Genomic DNA, 22,090 nt, shown 5'->3' with positions numbered 1-22,090 from the left:
TCTTCTTGAGCTTCATCTTAAACTTGCATAATGATTGATGGTCTGTTCTACAGTTAGCTCCTGGCCTTGTTCTGTTCTAACTGATGATATTGAGCTTCCCCATCATCTCTTTCCACATATGTAGTTGATTTAATTTCTGTGTATTCCATCTGGCATGGTCAACTTACGTAGTTTGCTATTTATGTTGTTAAAAAAAGGTACTTGCAATGAATAAGTCATTGGCCCTACAGAATTCTATAATGTGCTCTCCAGCATCATTTCTATCACCAAGGCCATAATTTTCAACTAACGATGCTTCTTTCTTTCCAACTTTTGCATTCCAATCACCAGTAATTATCAGTACATCTTGATTGCATGTTTGGTCAATTTTAGACTGCGGAAGTTGGTAAAAGTCTTTAGTTTCTTTATCTTGGTTTTAGTGGTTGGTACATAAATTTGAATAATAGTCATACTAACTAGTCTTCCTTGTAGGTCTGTGTACTTAGGATAGATCTTGAAATGCCCTTTTTGATGATGAATGTGATGCTCTTCCTCTTCAATTTGTCATTCCCGGCATAGTAGACCATACGATTGTCTAATTCGGAATGGCCAATCCAGCCCATTTCAGCTCACTAATGCTTAGGATATCAATCTTTATGCATTCCATTTCATTTTTGACAACTTTCAGTTTTCCAACAGTCATGCTTTGTACATTCCGTGCTCCAGTTATTAATAGAGGTTTCAATTATTAATGGATATGCGCGGCTGTTTTTTCTCATTTTGAGGTGTGCCATATCAGCAAATGAAGGACCCAAAATCTTTAGTCCATCCACGTTATTAAGGTCACCTCTACTTTGAGGAGGCAGTTCTTCCCCAGTCATGTTTTGAGTGCCTGATTCCAGCCTTAGGAGCTCATCTTCTAGCACTATATCAGATAATGTTATTATCAGAGAAATAGCACTGCTATTTATAAAGTTTTCAGTGGCTAGATTTTTTTGGAAGTGACTGCCTCTTCCTTCTCTCTAATATGTCTTAGTCTGGAAGCACCACTGAAACCTGTCCACCATGGGTGACCCTGCTGATATTTGAAATACTGGCATAGCTTGCAGCATCACAGCAACACACAAACCACCACAGTACAACAAACTGACAGATGAATGGTGGTTGAAAAGCTTAGTGAAAAGTTACTTTATTGACTGTAGTCTTTCAAAGTGTGAGCATATACAAGCATGGTGAGGAAAGAGGCCCTGGTGAGACTTGGCATATAGCAAACTTTTGTTTGTAAAATTAGTGATCTGTAGACATACTTTGGCCCAAAACTGGTGACTGCCACTATTGTGAACTAGATTCAGAGATGAATATCCAGTTCTTTTCTCCACAGTAAACAGAGGAAGGGAAAAGGGCCCAAAAAGATAAGATCAAATGGAATGTAACATTTGATACATTATTTCAGCCGTAATAGAGCAAGGAAGAGAGGGAAGAAGAGGATCAGGGAGAAAGGTAATTGGACATTGAAATAGGTTTGGGACTTGACCTTGGATAAGGGGCTGAAATGGGCTTAGTGGTTAAGATGATGTTTGATCTGAAAGGAGATTTGTTGTTAGTTGCTGTTGAGTCAGGCCCCAACTCATGGTGACCCTGTGCACAACAACAAAATACTGCCCGGTCTTGTGCTCTCCCCATGATTAGTTGCCGACCACTGATTCATAGGGTTTTCGTTGGCTGATTTTCAGATGTAGAGCTCTAGGACTTTCTTCTTAGTCAGTCTTAGTGTGGAAGCTGTGCTCAAACCTGTTCAGCACGATAGCTACAGCTAGTCTCCACTGACAGACTTGCGATGGCTGTGCGTGTGGTGTATTGGCCAGGAATTGAACCCATATCTCCCACATGGAAGGTGAGAATTCTTCCACTGAACCACCACTGCCCCTTGAGAGGAGGTTTATATTAGTATTATTAATTTGTATGCAATTTAAGAAAAAAAAACCCGAAAAACCAAACTCACTGCCGTGGAGTTGGCTCCAACTCATAGCGACCACTCCTTGGCTTTCCAAGGCAGTGTCACTACGGGAGTAGATTGCCCAACCTACCTTCCAAGGAGTGGCTGGTGGGTTTGAACCTCTGGCCTTCTGGTAGCAGTCAGATGATTTAGGTGCTGTGCCATCAGAGCTCCAATTTAAAGATGATCAAATGATTGCAACTCTTGTGTCTTTTTACTTTATTTTTGTAAGTGCTAGAGAGGCAAGTTGAAAAGGGAACAGCAGTCAAAGTTAACTGAGGTGAATAGGCTTCTGGGAATGGAGAAGGTTTTAGTGACAAGTTCTTCAGACCAAGTGGTTAGGAAACACTTTAGATGACTGTTATGGATTGAATTCTGTCCCCCAGAAATTGTGTTTTAAAACCCATTCCCAAATGGGATTATAGCCACACGGATCCATATCGTGGCAGAGTCATCCCTACCTTGTGGTTATAATCACATTTGGAATTGGAATTTCTTTGTTATGTTAATGTGACAGTATTAGTGTGGGGAGTGTTTTAAGTCAGTTTCTTTTGAAACATGAAAGCAGACTAAGCAAGCAAGCACAGATTGGGGGAGAAAGGTGAAGATTATCAAAGAGCCTCATGAAGATTATCAAGGAGCCAAAGAACAGAAGCTGAAAAGAGACAAGGACCTTCCCCCAGAGGCCACAGAGAAAGAAAGCCTGCTTCTAGAGCCAGCATCCTGAATTCTAGCCTGAAATGTGAGAAAATAAAGTTCTGTTTGTTAAAACTACCTACTTGTGGTGTTTCTATTATAGCAGCACTAGATAATTAAGACAGTGACTAACTTCTTTAGTTGAGAATTTCATTTACTTATTAAAGCTTTATCTTCAGTTCCTTTTTAGACTATGGCAACGTACCTGGAGTTTATTCAGCAGAATGAAGAACAGGATGGAGTGCGTTTCAGTTGGAATGTGTGGCCTTCTAGCCGTCTTGAGGCTACAAGAATGGTTGTTCCCCTGGCTTGTCTTCTTACTCCTTTAAAAGAGCGCCTGGATCTTCCTCCTGTACAGTATGAACCTGTGCTTTGCAGCAGGCCAACTTGCAAAGCCATTCTCAATCCACTATGGTAGGAATTTTTTAAACTGGTAAAAATAATGAATAAAGTAAATTATCACTTTTTTATGTGATTCTCATAAAAGACAATTTGGCAAGTCATCAGTTTTCACGTGGTGATATTCTTAGGTGATGAATGTTTATAGATGTCTCCCTGGCCCAACATTCCAGGTAAAATTAAAATCTTATGGCAGTGAGATGGAGGTAGAGGAAAAGAATTTCTCATGTGCTTGCTCTGCTGCTTTTCAGTTTGCTGTTGGCTCAATTAATACCTCTTAGATTTTATTGGTGCCTTTTAAAGTGTTTTTTTCCCTAAACCCAAAAGCTTTAGACTGGTTTTTCCTTACTTACCTAGTATAAAGATACTGTATGGCAGGAAGAAGTAATAGGCAATACTGTAATGATTTTAACTCTAGTGATCTTATTGTCATTTTTTTGCACCTGAGACCTGTGGTACTTCTCTTAGACATGGAGATTATTTTAAAGAATTTTTAAATAGGTAGAGAGTGTTATAAATACTCTTTAAAAAAGAAAATTTTTATATGAGGAAATATTTTTACTTCATTCCCCTTTTATTTAATGTGCCTACATACAAGGCACATTATGCTGGCTTGTTTTTAAAATTATACCCATTGGTTGTTAATTTTCAAATGTAGAAAATGAAATCAACTGAAGCATTATCCTGAACCATTTCTAAGAAATGTATCAACCCCAGCTTTCTTCAACTGAGCTATGTGAGGTTAACATCTAGGAAGTTTTTCCTGTGTGTGAAATGTGCTGTTTTAGTTTTGAACACCTGAACAATAAAATTGTTAGAAGAAGGTACTGTCAAAAAGTTGTACACCTGTAAAACATTGTTTGGCAAAAGTTGTGCCATAGACAAATTCACAGGAATGACCAAAAAAAAAAAAAGGAAGTGCTATTGAGAATACTTATGTTTATGTACAACCAAATACTTCACGGGATTTGGTTCCTTAGTTTGGAGGTTTAGGGACATGGTCATGGGACATCTCCAATAATTGGCTTAATAAAGTGTTTATACTTCTCTTCTGTCTTCTATTTGCCTAGTGCCTGGGGTCTTAAAAGCTTGCAAGCAACTATCCAAGGTACAACAACTGGTCTTTATTCGCCTAGAGTAACAGAGAAAGAAGGAGATTCAGGAGTAGGAGAAAGAAGTAAAATGTGTGCTGATTGCCTCCATGAAGAATTTCTTCCTTTGTCATAGTTGTTGTCCATAGTTGTTGTTGTTATTTGCGAGTAGGACCCGACTCATAGCGACCCCTCCTTGGGTTTCCGAGGTAGTATCACTATGGAAGTAGATTGCCCAACCTTCCTTCCGAGGAGTGGCTGGTGGGTTTGAACCGCCAGCCTTCTGGTTAGCAGTCAAGTGCCTTAGCCACTATGTTACCAGAGCTCCTTCCTTTGCCATAAGATGAGAAAAAATGGATGGTGCCCAGTACCATTACTGAACATTTCGATTAAAGATTCTATGAAAGAATCCTAGTCAAAAGGGGGAAAACAGAGAACAAAATTTCAAATTCTCATGGACTCCAGACTTTCTGGAGCTATGGAGATTGGATGACTCCCTTAAACTCTTGCCCTTAGATCATCTTCAAACTTTAAGCCAAAAATATCCCCTGAATTAGCTTAACTAGTAAAAAAATGTCTGCCTTGAGCATTATGCTGTTTTAAGATCTACCTATGTGGGATCAAACTGATGATAACAACTCGAAAGATTAGATAAGAGCCTTAGGAGGCAGTGAATATGTTTAATAAGGGAGGAACAACTCAGGGAAAATGAGAAGGGTTGTACAACTTGGAAGAATATAATCGGTGTCAATGAATTGTACCTGTAGAAATGGTTGAATTAGTGTATGTTTTGTTGTGTATAGTCTCAAGAATTTTTAAAATGTTAGAAAAATCACAAAAATTGTATTAGCAGTTTAAAAGGGAATAATAATTTATATAAATCCTGAAATATTAATTAATTAATTAATTAAAATGATCTAGGAAGTTGAAAAAGAAAAAAGAATTTACTAATTCTGTTGACTAATACTAGCTATTTGAAAGAAATTTGTGGTGTACTAAATAGCCAGAACACTGAGTACAGTGAATATTTTGCATACCCTTAGCTGTTGATATTACAGGCACATAGAAACACTTCTCTTTGATTGTCTGAACTTGAAATTCACGTTTGAATACATTCTGCCTTAAAAATAAGAATGGTACCTAGCTGTAATAATTTATCTTTTTCACAGTCAGGTTGATTATCGAGCAAAACTTTGGGCCTGTAATTTTTGTTTCCAAAGAAATCAGGTATGTTTATTATTTTAAAAAATAATTTTATTTGTTTCATTTCAGTTGTTTATACTATTCTGAAAAAACTAAGTGAGGTTGAATTTGTACTAGCAGGCAACAGTTTCTGCTCTACTCAAGGTGATAAGCATTATAGTAATCGTTGATGTGTGATTTTTTTTTCTATTGTTTGGAAATTCAATTTCATTATTTGAGTACTTGTTATTTACTATAGAGGGGATACGCATAATTCTCTTTTCTTTTAAATTCTCTGTGGTTAATGAGTCTGTTACCCTAAGAAAACAGATCTGTCCATATTTTACTTGACTGTAGTTCTCATTATATATATAGTTTATATTATTGAATTTTAATTTCCTGATCTTTCTGAATTTTAGGGCTGAAGTATCAGTGTTGAGCCCCTTTTGGTTTTCAAATTTTAAAACTGCTAAACTGTTAAAGAGAAATGTCTCTTTAAAATTAATTGTGCCTTTTATGGAAATGTTCTAAAACTAGATTGTCATGATTTTTACATATAAATTTATTAAAAATTACTGGTTTATATTCTTAAGATGGCTACATTTTGTAGTATGTAAATTATACTTCAGTAAAGCTGTTAGAAAAAAATTGCTTGATATAATGTACACTGTTCCAACAGACCTTAAACTATTTATAACAAGCTTATTCTTATATTTGATCATAATTACAGTTAACAGTCTTATTCTCAGATACAGCATGTAATAATTCAAATATGTTGGGAAAAGACAATGTATAGTTGATGAATAATTGCAGGTTTGGAAACTATAAGAATATTCCTTTTAATTTTTACCTCCATGAGAGATTCAGAAGTATATACTCAAAGTCGTTGAGTTGGATCCAACCAATAGTGACCCCTTCTTGGGTTTCTGAGTCAGTATCACTACAGAAGTAGATTGCCCAACCTTCCTTCCGAGGAGTGGCTGGTAGGTTTGAACCACCAGCCTTCTGGTTAGCAGTCAAGTGCCTTTTTAAAAACATCTCTCCACCTTATTACACCTTATTCAGAACTGATGGCTGTCTTTGATGTAATTCATTGTCAGAATTCAAAGACAGGGTAGCATGTTGGTTTAAAAGCAAGGAATCTGGAACTCTGGAGTCAGACTCTCTTAATTTGACTCTCAGACCCAGCTGTGTAACTTTGAGCAAATCACTTAACCTCTTGTGTCTCAGTATCCTTATCTTTGAAATTAGGGCAATAGTACTACCTACCTCATAGATTATTGTGAGAATTAAACTAAGGGCATGGATGTAAAGTACTTTGAACAGTGCTTGGCACATAGTAAGAGCCATGTAAGTATTTGATCTTATATATTATTACTTTTTAAGGATTGTTATGGTGCCCTTGAGTTGGAACCGACTTATAGTGACTCCTCTTTGGGTTTCCGAGGCAGTATCACTACGGAAGTAGATTGCCCAGCCTTCCTTCCAAGGAGTGGCTGGTGGGTTTGAACCTCCAGCCTTCTAATAAGCTGTCAAGTGCCTTAGGCACTACAGTACCAGAGCTCCCTTTTAAAGATTAGATAATGCATATCTGAGATCTCCACTTGTCAGCTGATAGTTGTGGTCTGGAAATCCTTGTGTCTTTGGCTGAAATAATATTTTGTAATCCTTCCAGCTGGATCATGGGAACATGAACCTAAATGAGTTGTAGAGCTAAAAGCTGAGAGGTGAGCCTATGAGGGATCATGGTGATCTCAGCTACCCCATGACCCCTGAGTGGGGGAACAGGGCCTCTTCAGGTTACTAGGAGGTAGCCAGTATGTCTGGGTTTATCTGTGTATTTTTTTTTTTCCATACCTTTTTATAGACTTAGATAGAGCCCCCACTCTGCTGGGAGTTGTAGCCTGTCAGTAGCTATGATCAGGATGGGGCTAGAGTTCTTTGTTGGTTCCTACTAGGATTCCTGCTAGGGTTCCGACACACTAGTGGTGTCCGTCCCTCCTGGCTAAACCAAACCAGACTTGCTACCGTCAAGTCTGACTCATAGCGACCCCTCCTTGGGTTTCCAAAGCGGTATCACTACGGAAGTAGATTGCCCAACCTTCCTTCCGAGGAGTGGCTGGTGAGTTTGAACTGCCAGCCTTCTGATTAGTAGTCTGCCACCAGAGCTTCCCCCTCCTGGCTAATGACCTCTTAAAGCTGCCTGTCAGCTCATAAGCAGTACTTTCGTATGTTCATTTCATTCTGCTCTGTCATTGGCTGTAGTGATCACCTGCTAAACTTTGGGGAAGATAACCTAAACTTTTTTTAATATCAGGCTATAAGTTATTAGGATTAAAACTAGCTTATAAGCTGTGGATTTAAAATATTTGCAGAGATTTTTAAAAACAAAAGTAAATGTCTGTGCCGTTATGTTAAGTGTAAACAGCAGGTTCAAAATTGTAAGTACAAGCACTATCTCAACTGTGAAAAGAACTCTTGGTTTTTTTTTTTTTTTTTTTTAATTGTGCTTTGGGTGCAGTTTTACAGAGCAGAATTTGTTTCACGTTCAACAGTTGATGTACATTTGGTTTCACTCCCTGATTATAATCCCCAACTCTAACCCACTCTCCTGCTTTCCCTTCCCTGTGACCCCCTCCATCCCTGTGCCCTTCTTTGTTATGCACTCCTGTCTGTCCAGTTTTCCCTCCATGTGAATGCTGCGCCTCTGATGCCCCATGGCCAATTGCTCCAAGGGGTGTATCTCTGTAGAGTAGGTGGGTACATCACCCTGGGTTGGGTGTTCTCCATGTAAGTCTTACTACTGTTGGGTTGAGAGCCAGCCTTGGGAGTGAGTCTTATTCTAGGCCCAAAGTGTTATCACAGGGCCATAGTCTTGGGAGTCCCCCAGGCTCCATCTGACCAGTAATTCTGGTTGTTACTGTGTTTTTGCATTTTGTTCCACGTTTTTCCTCCCACTCTATCCAGGTCCTCCAGTTTTGATCCATTCCTGAGTGGTTGGCATTGGTAGCTGGGCACCATCTAGTTCTTCTGGTCTTGAGGTCCGTCATATCCTAGGGCTAATAATTTTCCAAATGCCGTTGGTTTTCTTCACTCTTCTTCACTTCAGATGAAAGGAGACCATTAGCTGCATCTTAGGTGGCCGCTCAAAAGCTTTTAAGACCCCAGTTGCTACTCACCAAACTAGGTTGTGGAACAAGATTTTTATGTACTATGTTGTGCCAGTTGAGGCTGGTATCCCCCAATACTATGGTCCTGAGTTGGCAGACCTGGTGGTTAAGAATTCTGGAAGGAAATATGGTCATTACCTCTAGGTGATGAGAATATGGAGTTTTGTTTTGCCGCCTCCCCTTTCTTATATTTTCCTGTACTTGCCAAGTTTTCTACATTAAACCTATAATGATATTTTTGTGTTTCAGTAACATTTTATATTTTGTGCTTTCAGAATTAATATGTGATCATTAATCATTTTTATAAAGGGAAAGTAAAACAGCACTTTATTCAGTTCTAATAAAACACTGTTTTGTTTGCATCTTCTCTTCAGTTTCCTCCAGCTTATACAGGCATATCTGAGGTGAATCAACCTGCCGAATTGATGCCTCACTTTTCTACAATTGAGTACGTGATACAGGTAACTTCTATGTCTGACTTTAATGAACAGTGTTAATAGTGAGTTTCTCTTGATCCTTGGTCTCCATGTCTCTTAACTGAATGACAAAGGAAAAACCAAACTTATTGTCATTGAGTCGATTCCAACTCATAGCGACTCCTATGGGAATTTTGAGGCAGTAAATCTTTATGGAAGTAGATTGCCCAGTGTTCCTGCCATGGAGTGGCTGGTGGGTTTGAATCGATAGCCTTCAGGTTAGCAGTCAAATGCCATAGGCACTGTGCTACCAGAACTCCTTTTTTGACGAGAGTGGGGATATAAATCTGTGAAGCCAGCAGGATCCTAAACTTTAGGTTCTGGTGTGTGTGTATTTAATCTGCATTGTTTTCAGGTCTTTATAAACAGCTATGAAAAAGGTAAAACTGATTAAATTAAAAACTCATCCTCCCAAGCCTTCTCCATCTCTCCATCTCAATTCAGGGTACTTCATCCTACTAGTTTGAGTTGTTCAGCTCAAGAAACCTTAGGTTAAAAATCTTTAAACTCTCTCTTCCTCTTACCTCTCGTATCTAATCCATTTGGAAAACTCATTGGCTATATATTCTATTCACAATATATCTACACTCTAATGACCTTTTTCTCTTTCCCTTTCCCTCTCACCTTCTCTCTCTTTTCCTCTTCTTCTCTCTCTTTTCCTCTTCCTCTCCACTCCTACTATCTTGAGTTAACTCCTATCTCTCATTGTATTTCTTTGGCACTCCCAACTGTTCTTCCTGATTTTACACTTGTCCCCTTGTACTTTATTCTTAGGAGCTCTGATAGCATAGTGCCTAAGGCACTTGACTGCTAACCAGAAGGCTGGCGATTCCAACCCCCCAGCCACTCATTGGAAGGAAGGTTGGACAGTCTACTTCCGTAGTGATATTGCCTCGGTAACCCAAGGAGGGGTCGCTGTGAGTTGAGTCCGACTCGATGGCACATAACAACAACAACAACATTTTATTCTTAACCCACAGTAATTTTCTAAAGACACATCATGCTATTTTTCTGCTCAGAAACTCCCATTACTGAGAATAAATGACAGTCTTCAGAGTCCTGTGTGATTTGGCCCTATGTTAACCACCGTGACCTCAACTTCTACTAGTGCCCACCCACATTCAGCCAAATGGGCCTACTTGACTTAGGCCTTTTGCTTTAGCTTTTTCTCAGGCTATCACTTTCTTCCCCCATTTAAGTGCATGAGTCCTTCCTTCTCCAGATTTTTGCTCAATTATACTTTCTCACTGGGGCTGCCTTGACTTCTCTAACACCTGGAATTTGTTCCTACTTCCACTACTGGTGTTTATAGTCACCCTTACCCTATTGTCCTTTCCTTTTTTTTTTTTTTTTTAAATGGCACTTACACCTTTTTAGATACTACATAGTTTACTTATTTGTTAAGTGTATTATCCTCTCTCTAGTCCAGAAAGTTAGCTCCTTGAGGCAGGCAGGGATCTTTGTTCCTGTTGTTCACTGATGCACCCCAAGACTTGGAACAATGTGATACATTGTAGGCATTCAGAAATGTTGAATATGTTGTTGGCTACATACCTATAGCATGTATGTTTAGATTGTTTTAATAAAACCTAAGTTGTTTGATTGGGTTAAGTAGAGGTTTGTGTAGCTGTCCTTATCACTTCTTAGAGGATTTAGTCTTACAGATGGGATTGAAACTTTACATTTTCATACATGATTTCTTTTAAAAAGAGCTGATTGTATTTATTTGTGCACTGATCTTTACGCTGGTTTTTCTTTACATGAAGCGAGGTGCTCAGTCCCCTCTGATCTTCCTCTATGTGGTTGATACATGCTTAGAGGAAGATGATCTTCAAGCCCTCAAAGAATCCCTGCAGATGTCCCTAAGTCTCCTCCCTCCAGACGCTCTGGTGGGTCTGATCACGTTTGGAAGGATGGTGCAGGTTCACGAACTAAGCTGTGAAGGTATCGCCAAAAGTTATGTCTTCCGAGGAACCAAGGATTTAACTGCAAAGCAAATACAGGTTTGTGTCTTGCTTGTACACAAACAAGAATATGAACATTTCTTTAAAATTAATTGGTCACTTGCTTTGACTTTTAGTGTTATGTGAAATGAGTCTTTTTGGTTTTATAGGATATGCTGGGCCTTACCAAAGGAGCCATGCCAATGCAGCAAGCAAGTCCTGCTCAACCACAGGAACACCCTTTCATTTCAAGCAGGTGAGGTGTGACATATCCTATTACCTACACCATACGAGCAAGCAAGACAATCCATTGGTGTGAAGGAAGAAAAAGAAGAGAGATTTTATTTTCTTATTAGAGAAAAAATAAATAAGTCTAACCAATATTTGCTAGTTTATAACGTATATAACACATCAGTTGTTGTTTTTATGTGCCATCGAATTGGACCCAACTCATAGCGACCCCTCATTGGGTTTCCGAGGCAGTATCATTACAGAAGTAGATTGCCCAGCCTTCTGAGGAGTGACTGGTGGGTTTGAACTGCCATCCTTCTGGTTAGCAGTCAAGTGCCTTAGGCACTACGCTACCAGAGCTCCTAATACATCAGCAGTACATACGTATAATTTATAATTAAATTATTATGCATACATCCACATGTATGCATATATGTGGGATTTGCTCAGAATGTTTTTCTTGCTAGTGTTGTTTGAGAACGAAAAGTTTTGAAACCACTGTATTCGGTCATTCTCCTCCTCTTGGATTCATAGGTCTTGTCCTTTTCAATCATTAAGTAAAATTGGAAAAATGAAACTCGTTCAGAGTTGCTGTCCAATAGACCTGAGGCTAGGCACTGATTTCACACAGTCTGTTGGGTGCCTGGTTGCCCTGAGCAGTGTTCAAAGCCAACAAACACAGTAAAGTACATTGCTGAACATGCTAGAGACAGCCCCTTTACTCTGGTAAGAAACCACAGTATTTCTCTTAAGGCTTAGAAATCTTTAGAATGATGAAGATTGCCCTCTTAAAGGAACCATCAAATCCACTACCGTCAAGTTGATTTCAACTCATAGTGACCCTCTAGGACGTAGCAGAAATGCCCTATAGGGTTTATAAGACTGTAATATTTACAGAAACAGATTGCCACATATTTTTCCTGCAGAGTAGCTGGTAGGTTTGAATTGCCAAGCTTTTAGTTGACAGCTAAGCACTTTAACCATTGCACCACAGAGCTCCTTATACGTTGATTGAATTCTCATTTGGCATATCCTTTGATTTCTTTGCTGATCAAAATTAAACTGGTTTGCTTCTCTGTAATTTGACTTTCTTATATGTTATACTCTGGTGGGATAGTGCCTACGGCATTTGATTGCTAACCAGAGGTTGGTACTTCAAAGCCCTCAGCCACTCTGTGAAAGGAAGACTGGGCAATCTATTTCCATTAAGATTTACCACCTTGGAAGCCCAATGGGGGTTGCTATGAGTTGGAATCAACTCATTGGCATTGAGTTTGGTTGTACATACATAGATTGCTAAGTATTAGACTTTTAATTAAAAGGAGCACTGGTGATATAGTGGTCAAAGCATTTGACTGCTAACCCAAAGGTCGGTGGTTCAAATACACCAGCTGCTCCATGGAAGAAAGATGAGGCAGTCTGCTGCTACAAAGATTTACAGCCTTGGAAACCCAATGGGGGTCGCTATGAATTGGAATCGACTTAGTGAATTTTGTTTTGTTTTTTTTTAGTTTAGGCATTTAATTATATTTGTCAGTAAAATTGCTTTGAATTGTTTTGTGTTTGTAGTTAAAGATTAACTTTGAAGGAAAAAATTACAACTTTTTGTCTACTCTGAATAAGTTTTTGAAGAACAGTAACTGTCACCTAGGGTTGAAGATCAGAGTACTTTACGAAACTGTATTGATGTGTCCATTCAAAATTGCACAGATTTCTGCAGCCTGTTCACAAGATTGACATGAACCTCACCGATCTTCTTGGGGAGTTACAAAGGGACCCCTGGCCAGTAACTCAGGGGAAAAGACCTTTGCGATCCACTGGTGTTGCTTTGTCCATTGCTGTTGGCTTGTTAGAGGTAATTCACAATTTACTGGGGCCTCTCAAATCATGCAAACTTGCTATCAGAAATTGTACTTGTTGACTTTGAAAATAAATTATGCCATAAGTCAGTTAACTGTCTTATTTATCAGAAAATGCTTCAGTCATTATTATTATCTACATTGAAGGAACCCTTCAATGTTTTGAAAATACCAAAAGTTTTTATGAGTAATATAAGGGAATTAGGGTAATGGGAATTGCAGACAATAAATTAATAAAAGTGAATAAAGCAATCAGAAAGAGGACCAGTGTTGCTTTTGTGGTATTATAAGTATTAAAAACAGCTGAGAAAATTTATCTTTTGGTATTTCTTTAAGGAAGCTAAAACCTTACTTTGGGCAGGGCTGTGTATGTCTACAATGATGCCATTTGTGGTTTTAGGGCACTTTTCCAAACACAGGAGCCAGAATCATGTTGTTCACTGGAGGTCCTCCCACCCAAGGGCCTGGTATGGTGGTTGGAGATGAGTTAAAGACTCCTATTCGTTCCTGGCATGATATTGAGAAAGATAATGCACGTTTCGTGAAAAAAGCAACCAAGGTAGGTACTCTTGCATTGACTGTAATTATGGTAACCTAGGAAGGTTGGGCAATCCTACTTCCGTAGTGATACTGCCTCGGAAACCCAAGGAGGGGTCGCTATGAGTCGGGGCCGACTCTACGGCACATAACAACAACAACAACAAGTGCCTAGCCTAGCCACCTCTGAAGTGACACGGGTTGCTTTGCTGAGGCCATACTTCATAGTTGGCAAGATGTTCTTGCGAAGTGGTCTTCCAGATTTTGACTACTGTTAAACTATGCCTACTCGTAGACCTTAGTTAGAGTAAAACTCAAAACCAAACTCATTGCCATCAAATCGGACTTGACTCATAGCGACCCTTCCTGGGGTTTCCGAGTCAGTATCACTATGGAAGTAGATTGCCCAATCGTTCTTCCAATGAGTGGCTGGTGGGTTTGAACCTCCAGCCTTCTGGTTAGCAGTCAAATGCCTTAGGCACTACACCACCAGAGCTCCCTTAGTTAGAATAGGTGGCCTTAAAAGTACTAACAGTATTTTGAGATTGAAAACAGTGTTTTAATTTTATTTGTATGCTTTAAGGAAAATTACTTGCCTATTCCTATATTTAAGGACATTCCTTTGGTATATTAAGACATGCCTAATGGAGTATGTTGCTGTTTTCATAAAGATAGTTTTTCTTTCTTCACAGCACTATGAGATGCTTGCTAATAGAACTGCTGCAAACGGTCATTGCATTGATATTTATGCTTGTGCCCTTGATCAAAGTGGACTTTTGGAGATGAAGTGTTGTACAAATCTTACAGGGTATGTTGACAGTGAACACCTGTTTCTTTCCTTATTTCAAAGAAAGAGAAATAAGATGGAACCATTGTAGACTTAGATAAGCTTTCAGGAACTCTGGACTGTGGTTTTAATGGTTGGAGATTATGTGTGGGCTCCTTGGAGGAAGAAACAGTGGTTAGCAGGATGTCCCAAGGATCCACTAAGAACAAGTCATATCAGAGTAGCTTCATTGTCTTCCTTAGACCAGAGAAGGAAAGAAAGCATAATGAATCTGGACTCAGTAAGACATTTCTTTGTGAGAAAGGTGAGAAATAGGGTCTAAGTGACAGAGCAGTGTGGCCTGACTAACTGACCATACTTGGTAACTAATACTGATTAATCCATTTTTAGCTTAGAAGGTACACTCTCAGCATTGGAGGGTGTGCTGACTTAGAGCCCAAGTTAGTATTATAGTATTATATTCAGAGATCAGAGTGAAGAGTATAGGTTCTCAAAGTGCAAGGTGCCTGGACCAGCACCATCAGGCTCTCCTGGAAACTTACTAGAAATGCACATTCTCAGGTCTCATCACAGACCTCCTGAATCAGAAACTCTGAAAAGGTATCCAACACTTTACCGAGCTCTTCAAGAGATTCCGGTGCATACTACCTTGTGAAAACTGCTGATGTAGAGCTCTAGTTCTCAAGCTTAACTACACCCTAGAGTCACCTGGGGAACTTTAAAAACAACTCTTGCTTAATAGTGCTTTGGGTCTTTATCCTCAGAGATTGTGATTTAATTAGCAGGAGGTATGGCTTGGGCTAGGAGCTCTGGTGGCACCCCCTAAGGTATTTGACTGCTATCCAGAAGGCTAGTGGTTCAAACCCACCAGCCACTCCTCAGAATGAAGACTGGGCAATCTACTTTCTTAGAGATACTGCCTTGGCAACCCCAGAAGGGGTTGCTGTGAGTTGGAACCTATTTGATGGCAGTGAGTTTGTTGCCGTGTTGAGTTTTCTTTTTTTTTTTTTTTAATTGTGATTTTGGTGAAAATTTACAGAGCAAATTCACTTTCCATACAGCAGTTCACATACACTTTGTCTTATGACATTGACCACAATTCATCACAATGTAACAGCTCCCCTTCCACTTCCTTCTGATAGTCACCTCTTCCCTGTGTCCATCCCTCCATGCACCCCTGTCCCCTGAGCTGTCTCCCTGTGCATAAACAGCCCTTCTTTCTCCCATGATTGTTCTCTCCAAGGAGTGTATCTACCTCAGATAAATGTTCAACTCATGTGCCTATATTTTGTTTGGCTGGAAGCCCCATACCTGTGGCTAGGGGCCATAGTCTCAGTGGTTCCATCAGGCTCTATCAGACCAGCAAACCTGGTCCCTGTTTTTTTTCCCCCCAAATGATTTTGAGTTTTGTTCTACGTTGTTCTCCCTTTCTATCCAGGATTTCCTACATAGATCCCCCTCTGAGTGGTTGACATTGGTAGCCGGGCACCATCTCGTTCTGGTCTCGTATAGGCTGTGGATCACATGATGTACCAGTCTCTAGGATTAGTTCTTTCCATGAGTCTGGTTTTCTTCATTCTTCTTTGCTCTGGACGAGGAGAGACCCATCACTGCATCTAGATGGCTGCTTGTAAGCATTTAAGATCCCAGTTGCTACTCACCAAAGCAGGAGGTGGAACAATGTTTTGTGTAGTATTTTATGCCAGTTGAGCTTGATGTCCCCTGTGACTATGGTCCCGAGCCCACAGGTTCAACTGCTCGATCCCTCTGGGTAGCTGGCTTTGACCAAGAAGTGACTACAGCCTTGTCACTTGTCAGCTCTACTATACACCTGGGAATTCAGATCATACAAGTACACTTATAGGACCATTGTCTGCCAAACCTATACATGGTCTTGGGTACACTCCCCACTTCATAGACATACCTAATAGTTTAGCCTGTCCACCTTGATGGCAATGAGTTTGGGTTTTTTTTTTTTTTTTTGGTATGGCCTGGGCACTGGGATTTTTTTAAAAAAATATCCCTCAGGATTCTAATAAGACACAAAGTTTGAGGACCACTGATGTATATCCATGGTATTCAAAATGTAGGCAAGAACTCACAGCATCAGCCTCATTTTGGAGCTTGTAGAAATGCAGCATCTTGGGCCTTACCGCAGACCTATGTCAGAGCCTGCAATTTGAACAAGATCCTTAGATTGTGTACCAGATTTTTTTTTTTTATTGTGATTTGGGTGAAAGTTTACAGAGCAAATTCACTTTCTACACAGCAGCTCACGTACACTTAGTCTTATGATATTGACTACAATTTCCCACAATGCAACAGCTCCCCTCCCACTTCCTCCCTGTAGTTACCACCTCCCTGTGTTCTTCCCTCCATGCACTCCTGCCCCCTGAGCTGTCTACCTGTGCATACACAGCCCTCCCATGATTGTTTTCTCTAAGGAGTGTTATCTGCCTAATATAAATGTTCACCTCATATGCTTGTCTTTTGTCTTGTATGCCAGATATTTTATGTACATTTATTTTTTCTGTGTAGTGGGGCCATTGATTTCATCAGATTCTCAGTGAGGTCTTTGACTCCTGAGAGAATTAGAATTTAAGTCATATCACCAGTTACACAAACACAGTTTCAGGAACATGTGTTAATATTGAAGTACTGACATTAAAAAAAAAAGACAAGTCTTAGCAGGTTTAGTTGATAGGTCAAGGTGAGCCAACAGATTGAGATAACTTCCAGCAATGGCTAGGTTCATAGGTGTATGTTATCTTCAAAGAAGATTAGTCTCCTTGATGCTAGTTATACCATATCCAGATGATACTGTCTTTCATTCTGGGTATTTCAATTTAAAAAGGGGTATATAGATAATTTGGAGGTGTTCAAAGGGATGGTGAAAGTGGTGGAGAGCACTTGAAACTGTTGTATGGCAAAGTAACTAAAAAAGATAAAATTGAAGACAGATGGGTCATGATACTATTACTCAAACAGTTAAGGACCGTTTTGTAGAGATGGAGTCAGGTTTGTTCTGTATGTTATGAAAGGGTAGAACTAGAGCTAGTAGGGAACCTACTGGGAAGTAGAACTTCAGTATAAAGACCAAAACACTAAAACCAAATCCCACCACCATTGAGTAAATTTCAACTCTTAGCAACCCTGTAGGACAGAACAGAACTGTTCTGTGGACTTTCCAAGGTTGTAAATCTTTATGGAAGCAGACTGCCACATCTTTTTCCTGTGGAGTAGCTGGTGAGTTCAAACTGTTGACCTTTTCATTTATAGCTGAATGCTCTAACCACTGTATAACTAGGGCTCCTTACTATAAAGACAGACCTTTCTTAACAGTCAGAGCTATCTAGACATAGAATGCATTGCTTCTGGAGGGAGTAGGATCCATGATGGAAAAGTTCAAGCTTAATCTGGATGATAACTTGGCAAGTATGTCCTAGAGGGTATGTAAGGTGGAATTAATGTCTTAATGTTCCAGGAGACCAAAATAGTAGTGGCATAAAGAAGATACAGGTGTATTTCTCACTCACTACAGAGAGACAGGCTAGGCTGGCTCCAACCATGCTGCCCCAGCATCCTCAATATGTTATCTATAGTTCAGGATGGCTGCTGGAGAGCTTTTGTTGGGTGCATTAAGTTGCTTCCAACTTATAGAGACCCTGTGTATAACCAAATGAAATGTTGCCCCTGTGTCATCCTAAACAGTACTTGGTATGTTCAAGCCTTTGTTTCACCCATTGTGTCAATCCATCCTTTTTTTTTTTTTTTTTAAATTGTGATTTGGGTGAAGATTTACAGAGCAAATTCACTTTCCATACTGCAGTTCACATACACTTTGTCTCATGTCATTGACCACAGATTACCACAATGCAACAGCTCCCCTCCCACTTCCTCACCATAGTTACCTCTTCCCAGTGTCCATCCTTCCATACACTCCTGCCCCCTGAGCTGTCTCCCTGTGCATAAGCAGCCCTTCTTTCTCCCATGATTGTTCTCTCCAAGGAATGTATCTACTTGAGGTAAATGTTCAACTCATATGCCTGTCTTTTGTTTGGCTGGAAACCACAGGTGTGGGTTCAATTCCAGACCTGAAGGGCAGCTAGGGGCCATAGTCTTAGTGGTTCCACCAGGCTCTATCGGACCAGCAAACCTGGTCCCCACCTTTTTTTTTTTTTCCTCCAAATGATTTTGAGTTTTGTTCACATTGTTCTTCCTCTCTGTCAAGGATCTCCTACATAGATCCCCTTGCAAGTGGGTGACAGTGGTAGCTGGGCACCATCTAGTTCTTCTGGTCTCATAGTTGTATAGGCTACAGATTGGATGGTGTACCAGTCGCTAGGACTAATTGTTTCCATGAATTTTGGTTTTCTTCATTCTTTGCTCTGGACGAGGAGAGACCCATCATTGCATCTAGATGACAGCTTGCTAGCTTTTAAGATCCCAGTTGCTACTCGCCAAAGTAGGAGGTGGAACAATGTTTTATATAGTACGTTATGCCAGTTGAGCTTGATGTCCCCTGTGACTATGGTCCCAAGCCCGCAGGTTCGACTACTTGTTTGCTCTGGGTAGCTGGCTGTGACCAAGCAGTGACCACAACCTTGCCCCTTGTCTGCTCTACTATACACCTGGGAATTCTGATCATTCACATAACTTATAGAACCATTGTCTGCCAACCCTATATATGTTCTTGGATATACTCCCCATTTCATAGGCATACCTAATCGTTTAACCTGTCCACCCATCTATCCATCCGTATACCCATGTTTGCCTTCACTGCATTGTGTCAGTCCGTCTTATTGAGCGTTTTCTTTTTCTTCATTGACACCCTTCTTTACGAAGCATGATGTCATTCTGTAGGTATCGTTCCCTCCTGATAGCATGTCCGAAGTAAGCAAGACAAACTCACCATCCTCATTTCTTTTTTTTTTTAATTGTGAGTCGGGTGAATGTTTACAGAGCAAATTCATTTTCTGTATAGCAGTTCATACACAGTTTGTTTCATGACATTGACTGCAATTCCCTACAATGTAACAGCTCTCTTCCCACTTCCTCTGTGTAGTTACCTTGTCCTGGTGTCCTTCTCTCCCATGCACTTCCCCCGCCAGCTGTCTCCCTGTGCAAACACTGCCCTTCTGCTCTTCGATGATTGATCGCTCCAAGGAGTGTATCTACCTGATGTAAATGTTCACCCCTTATGCCTGTCTGTTGTTTGGCTAGAAGCCACAGGTGTGAGTTCAGTTACAGACCTGTAGGGGAACTAGGAGACATAGTCTCATCAGCCTCTATCAAACCAGCAAACTTGGCCATTTTTATTTTTATGATTTTGAGTTTTGTTGCATATTGTTCCCCAACTCTATCCAAGATCTCCTACACCAATCCCCCTCCCGAATGGTTGACAGTGGTAGCTGGGTACCATCTAGTTCTTCTGGTCTCATAGCCATATAGGCTGAGTCACCATCTTCACTTCTAAGGAACATTCTGTACTTCTTCCAGGAGAAATTTATTCATTCTTCTGGTAGTCCATTCAATATTCTTTGCCAACATTGTAATTCAAATGTGTCAGTTCTTTGGTTTTCTTTTTTCATTGTCTAGCTTTTGCATGCACTTGAGGTAATGGAGAAGATGGTTTGGGTCAGGAGCACCTTAGTCATCAAAGTGATGTCTCTGCTTTTTAAGATTTTAAAGAGGTCTTTTGTAGGAGATTTGCCCGGTGCAATATATCATTTGATTTCTTTCTTTCTTTTTTAATTGTGATTTGGGTGAAAATTTACAGAGCAAATTCACTTTCCATATAGCAGTTCACATATACTCATTTGATTTCTTGATTGCTGCTTCCATAGAAGTTGGTTATAGATCCAAATGAAATGAAATCCTTGACAACTTCAATTTTTTCTCTATCATGATGTTGCTTATTGGTCCAGTTGTGAGGAATTTTGTTTTCTTTATGTTGAAGTGTAATCCATATCTTCATCAGTAAGTATTTCAAGTCCTCTTCACTTTAGGCAAGCAAGGTTGTATCATCTGCCTATCGCAGCTTGTTAACGAGTCTTCCTTCAATCCTGATGCCACATTCTTCTTCATATAGTCCAAACCAGAAAAAACTAAACTCACTGTCATTGAGTTTATCCTGACTCATAGCGACCCCTCCTTGAGTTTCTGAGGCAGTGTCTCTATGGAAGTAGATTGCCCAGTCTTCCTGCCGAGTCATATAGTCCAGCTTCTTGAGTTATTTGCTCATCATACAGAATATATAGATTTCTTGAAAGGATACAACCCTGGAGGACATCTAGTCTGTTACAGCAGCAGGAAGGTGATAAGCTCCAAGATGGACATGCTCCTTCCCTTAAGGTCACTTCCAAAATATCATAAAGAACACTTCCAACAGGCTAGAACTGAGTCACATGACTGGTGGAAGGCAGGCTAGGAAATACAGGGTTTATTCCAGGCCACCATGAATTCCATTACTGAGGAAGAGGGGGAGGGTGAACATTTGGGGTCATCCACCTATCTCTGTCATAGACGGGTCAGACATTCTAAGATGGACAAGATAATGTTTCTTGTGTTCTTTCCAAATTCTGAGATTTTATTTTATGAATGACTGCTGAATTTAACATGTTTTGGCTAAGATTATTACTGATGAATCATTTGTATCAAACACAAATACATGAAATGCAGAATTTTTGAAGAATAATTTTCTCTAACTTCAGTAAGTGGTGAATGCCAGTGTTCTTGAATTAGAAGGAATAATTAATGGAAAGTCAAGGATTAAATGTTTTGAGAGAGTGAATTAATCTGAAAATGACTTTGTATAGGCCTGAGTCATTTCCTATGCCTATGAATTATGAAAAGAGTTGGAGAAATACTATATCCCTCTACCCTTTGCAGTCTGGTTCTCCCTAGCTTCTAGCTCTTCCATTAGTAACATCTTACAAATATATGATATAATATCAAAATAAAGAATTTGACAGTGACACAGTACAATTAACTGTACTCTAGACCTTATATACAGTCATGTTGTTTTTGTATGTGTATGTGTATGGTTGTGGTGTACCTTGAGTCAATTCCGACTCATAGTGACTCTGTAAGACAGAGTGGAACAGTCCCATAGAGTTTCCAAGACTGTAACCTTTATGGAAGCAGATTGAAATTCTGTTTTTCTTGAGTACTAATTGCACTTGACATTTACCATTTAAGGTAGTAACACTTTGGTGGGCATGATTTCTTTTTGTTTTTCTTCTTTAAATTGTTTTTAAATATTGAGGGAGCATCTGAATGGCTTTCAATCATCCTAAACTTTTACTTTTTTTTCTCTTCTAGAGGTCACATGGTGATGGGAGATTCATTCAACACTTCTCTCTTCAAACAGACATTCCAGAGAATATTTAGTAAAGATTTTAATGGAAATTTCCGAATGGGGTTTGGTGCTACTTTGGAAGTAAAGGTATAATAGATTTTAAAAACTTTGGAACTAATGGAAGAATAGAATTTTTACTTATTTATTAGCCAGACTTCTGGCAACCTCATGCTAATGAGCACAAAAATCTAAAGGTAGATTAAAAAGAGCCCAGCAAGGTCATAAAAGCTAGCAGTGACCAACACGATTGGTCTCCATTCACTGGTAGTAACGGGAAAAGGAGAGTGAGGAATTGGAAGAGGAAATCAAGTATATATCTGGTTGCCTCAAAAACAACTATTTCCTCTGCTGTGAGCCACTCCTCGGAAGGAAGGTTGGGCAATC

General features: G+C 39.7%; 1 protein-coding gene across 1 annotated transcript in view; it reads left to right on the top strand.

The window, feature by feature from the left end:
* Positions 1-2,864: 2,864 nt before the first annotated feature.
* Positions 2,865-22,090, top strand: part of SEC23B (SEC23 homolog B, COPII coat complex component) — a 53,057-nt gene continuing 33,831 nt past the window's right edge. The window contains exons 1-9 of the mRNA XM_007948204.2: positions 2,865-3,085; positions 5,331-5,388; positions 8,888-8,974; positions 10,756-10,992; positions 11,103-11,188; positions 12,874-13,018; positions 13,423-13,581; positions 14,252-14,367; positions 21,670-21,793. Of these exons, the coding sequence (XP_007946395.1) occupies positions 2,865-3,085; positions 5,331-5,388; positions 8,888-8,974; positions 10,756-10,992; positions 11,103-11,188; positions 12,874-13,018; positions 13,423-13,581; positions 14,252-14,367; positions 21,670-21,793 (1,233 nt within the window). The remainder of the gene's footprint in view (positions 3,086-5,330; positions 5,389-8,887; positions 8,975-10,755; positions 10,993-11,102; positions 11,189-12,873; positions 13,019-13,422; positions 13,582-14,251; positions 14,368-21,669; positions 21,794-22,090) is intronic.

Source organism: Orycteropus afer, unplaced genomic scaffold (genome assembly GCF_000298275.1).
Source record: "Orycteropus afer afer isolate SDZICR_OR568_19922 unplaced genomic scaffold, OryAfe1.0 scaffold00208, whole genome shotgun sequence".
NCBI lineage: Eukaryota > Metazoa > Chordata > Mammalia > Tubulidentata > Orycteropodidae > Orycteropus > Orycteropus afer.
This window is presented reverse-complemented; position numbering and strand designations above follow the sequence as displayed.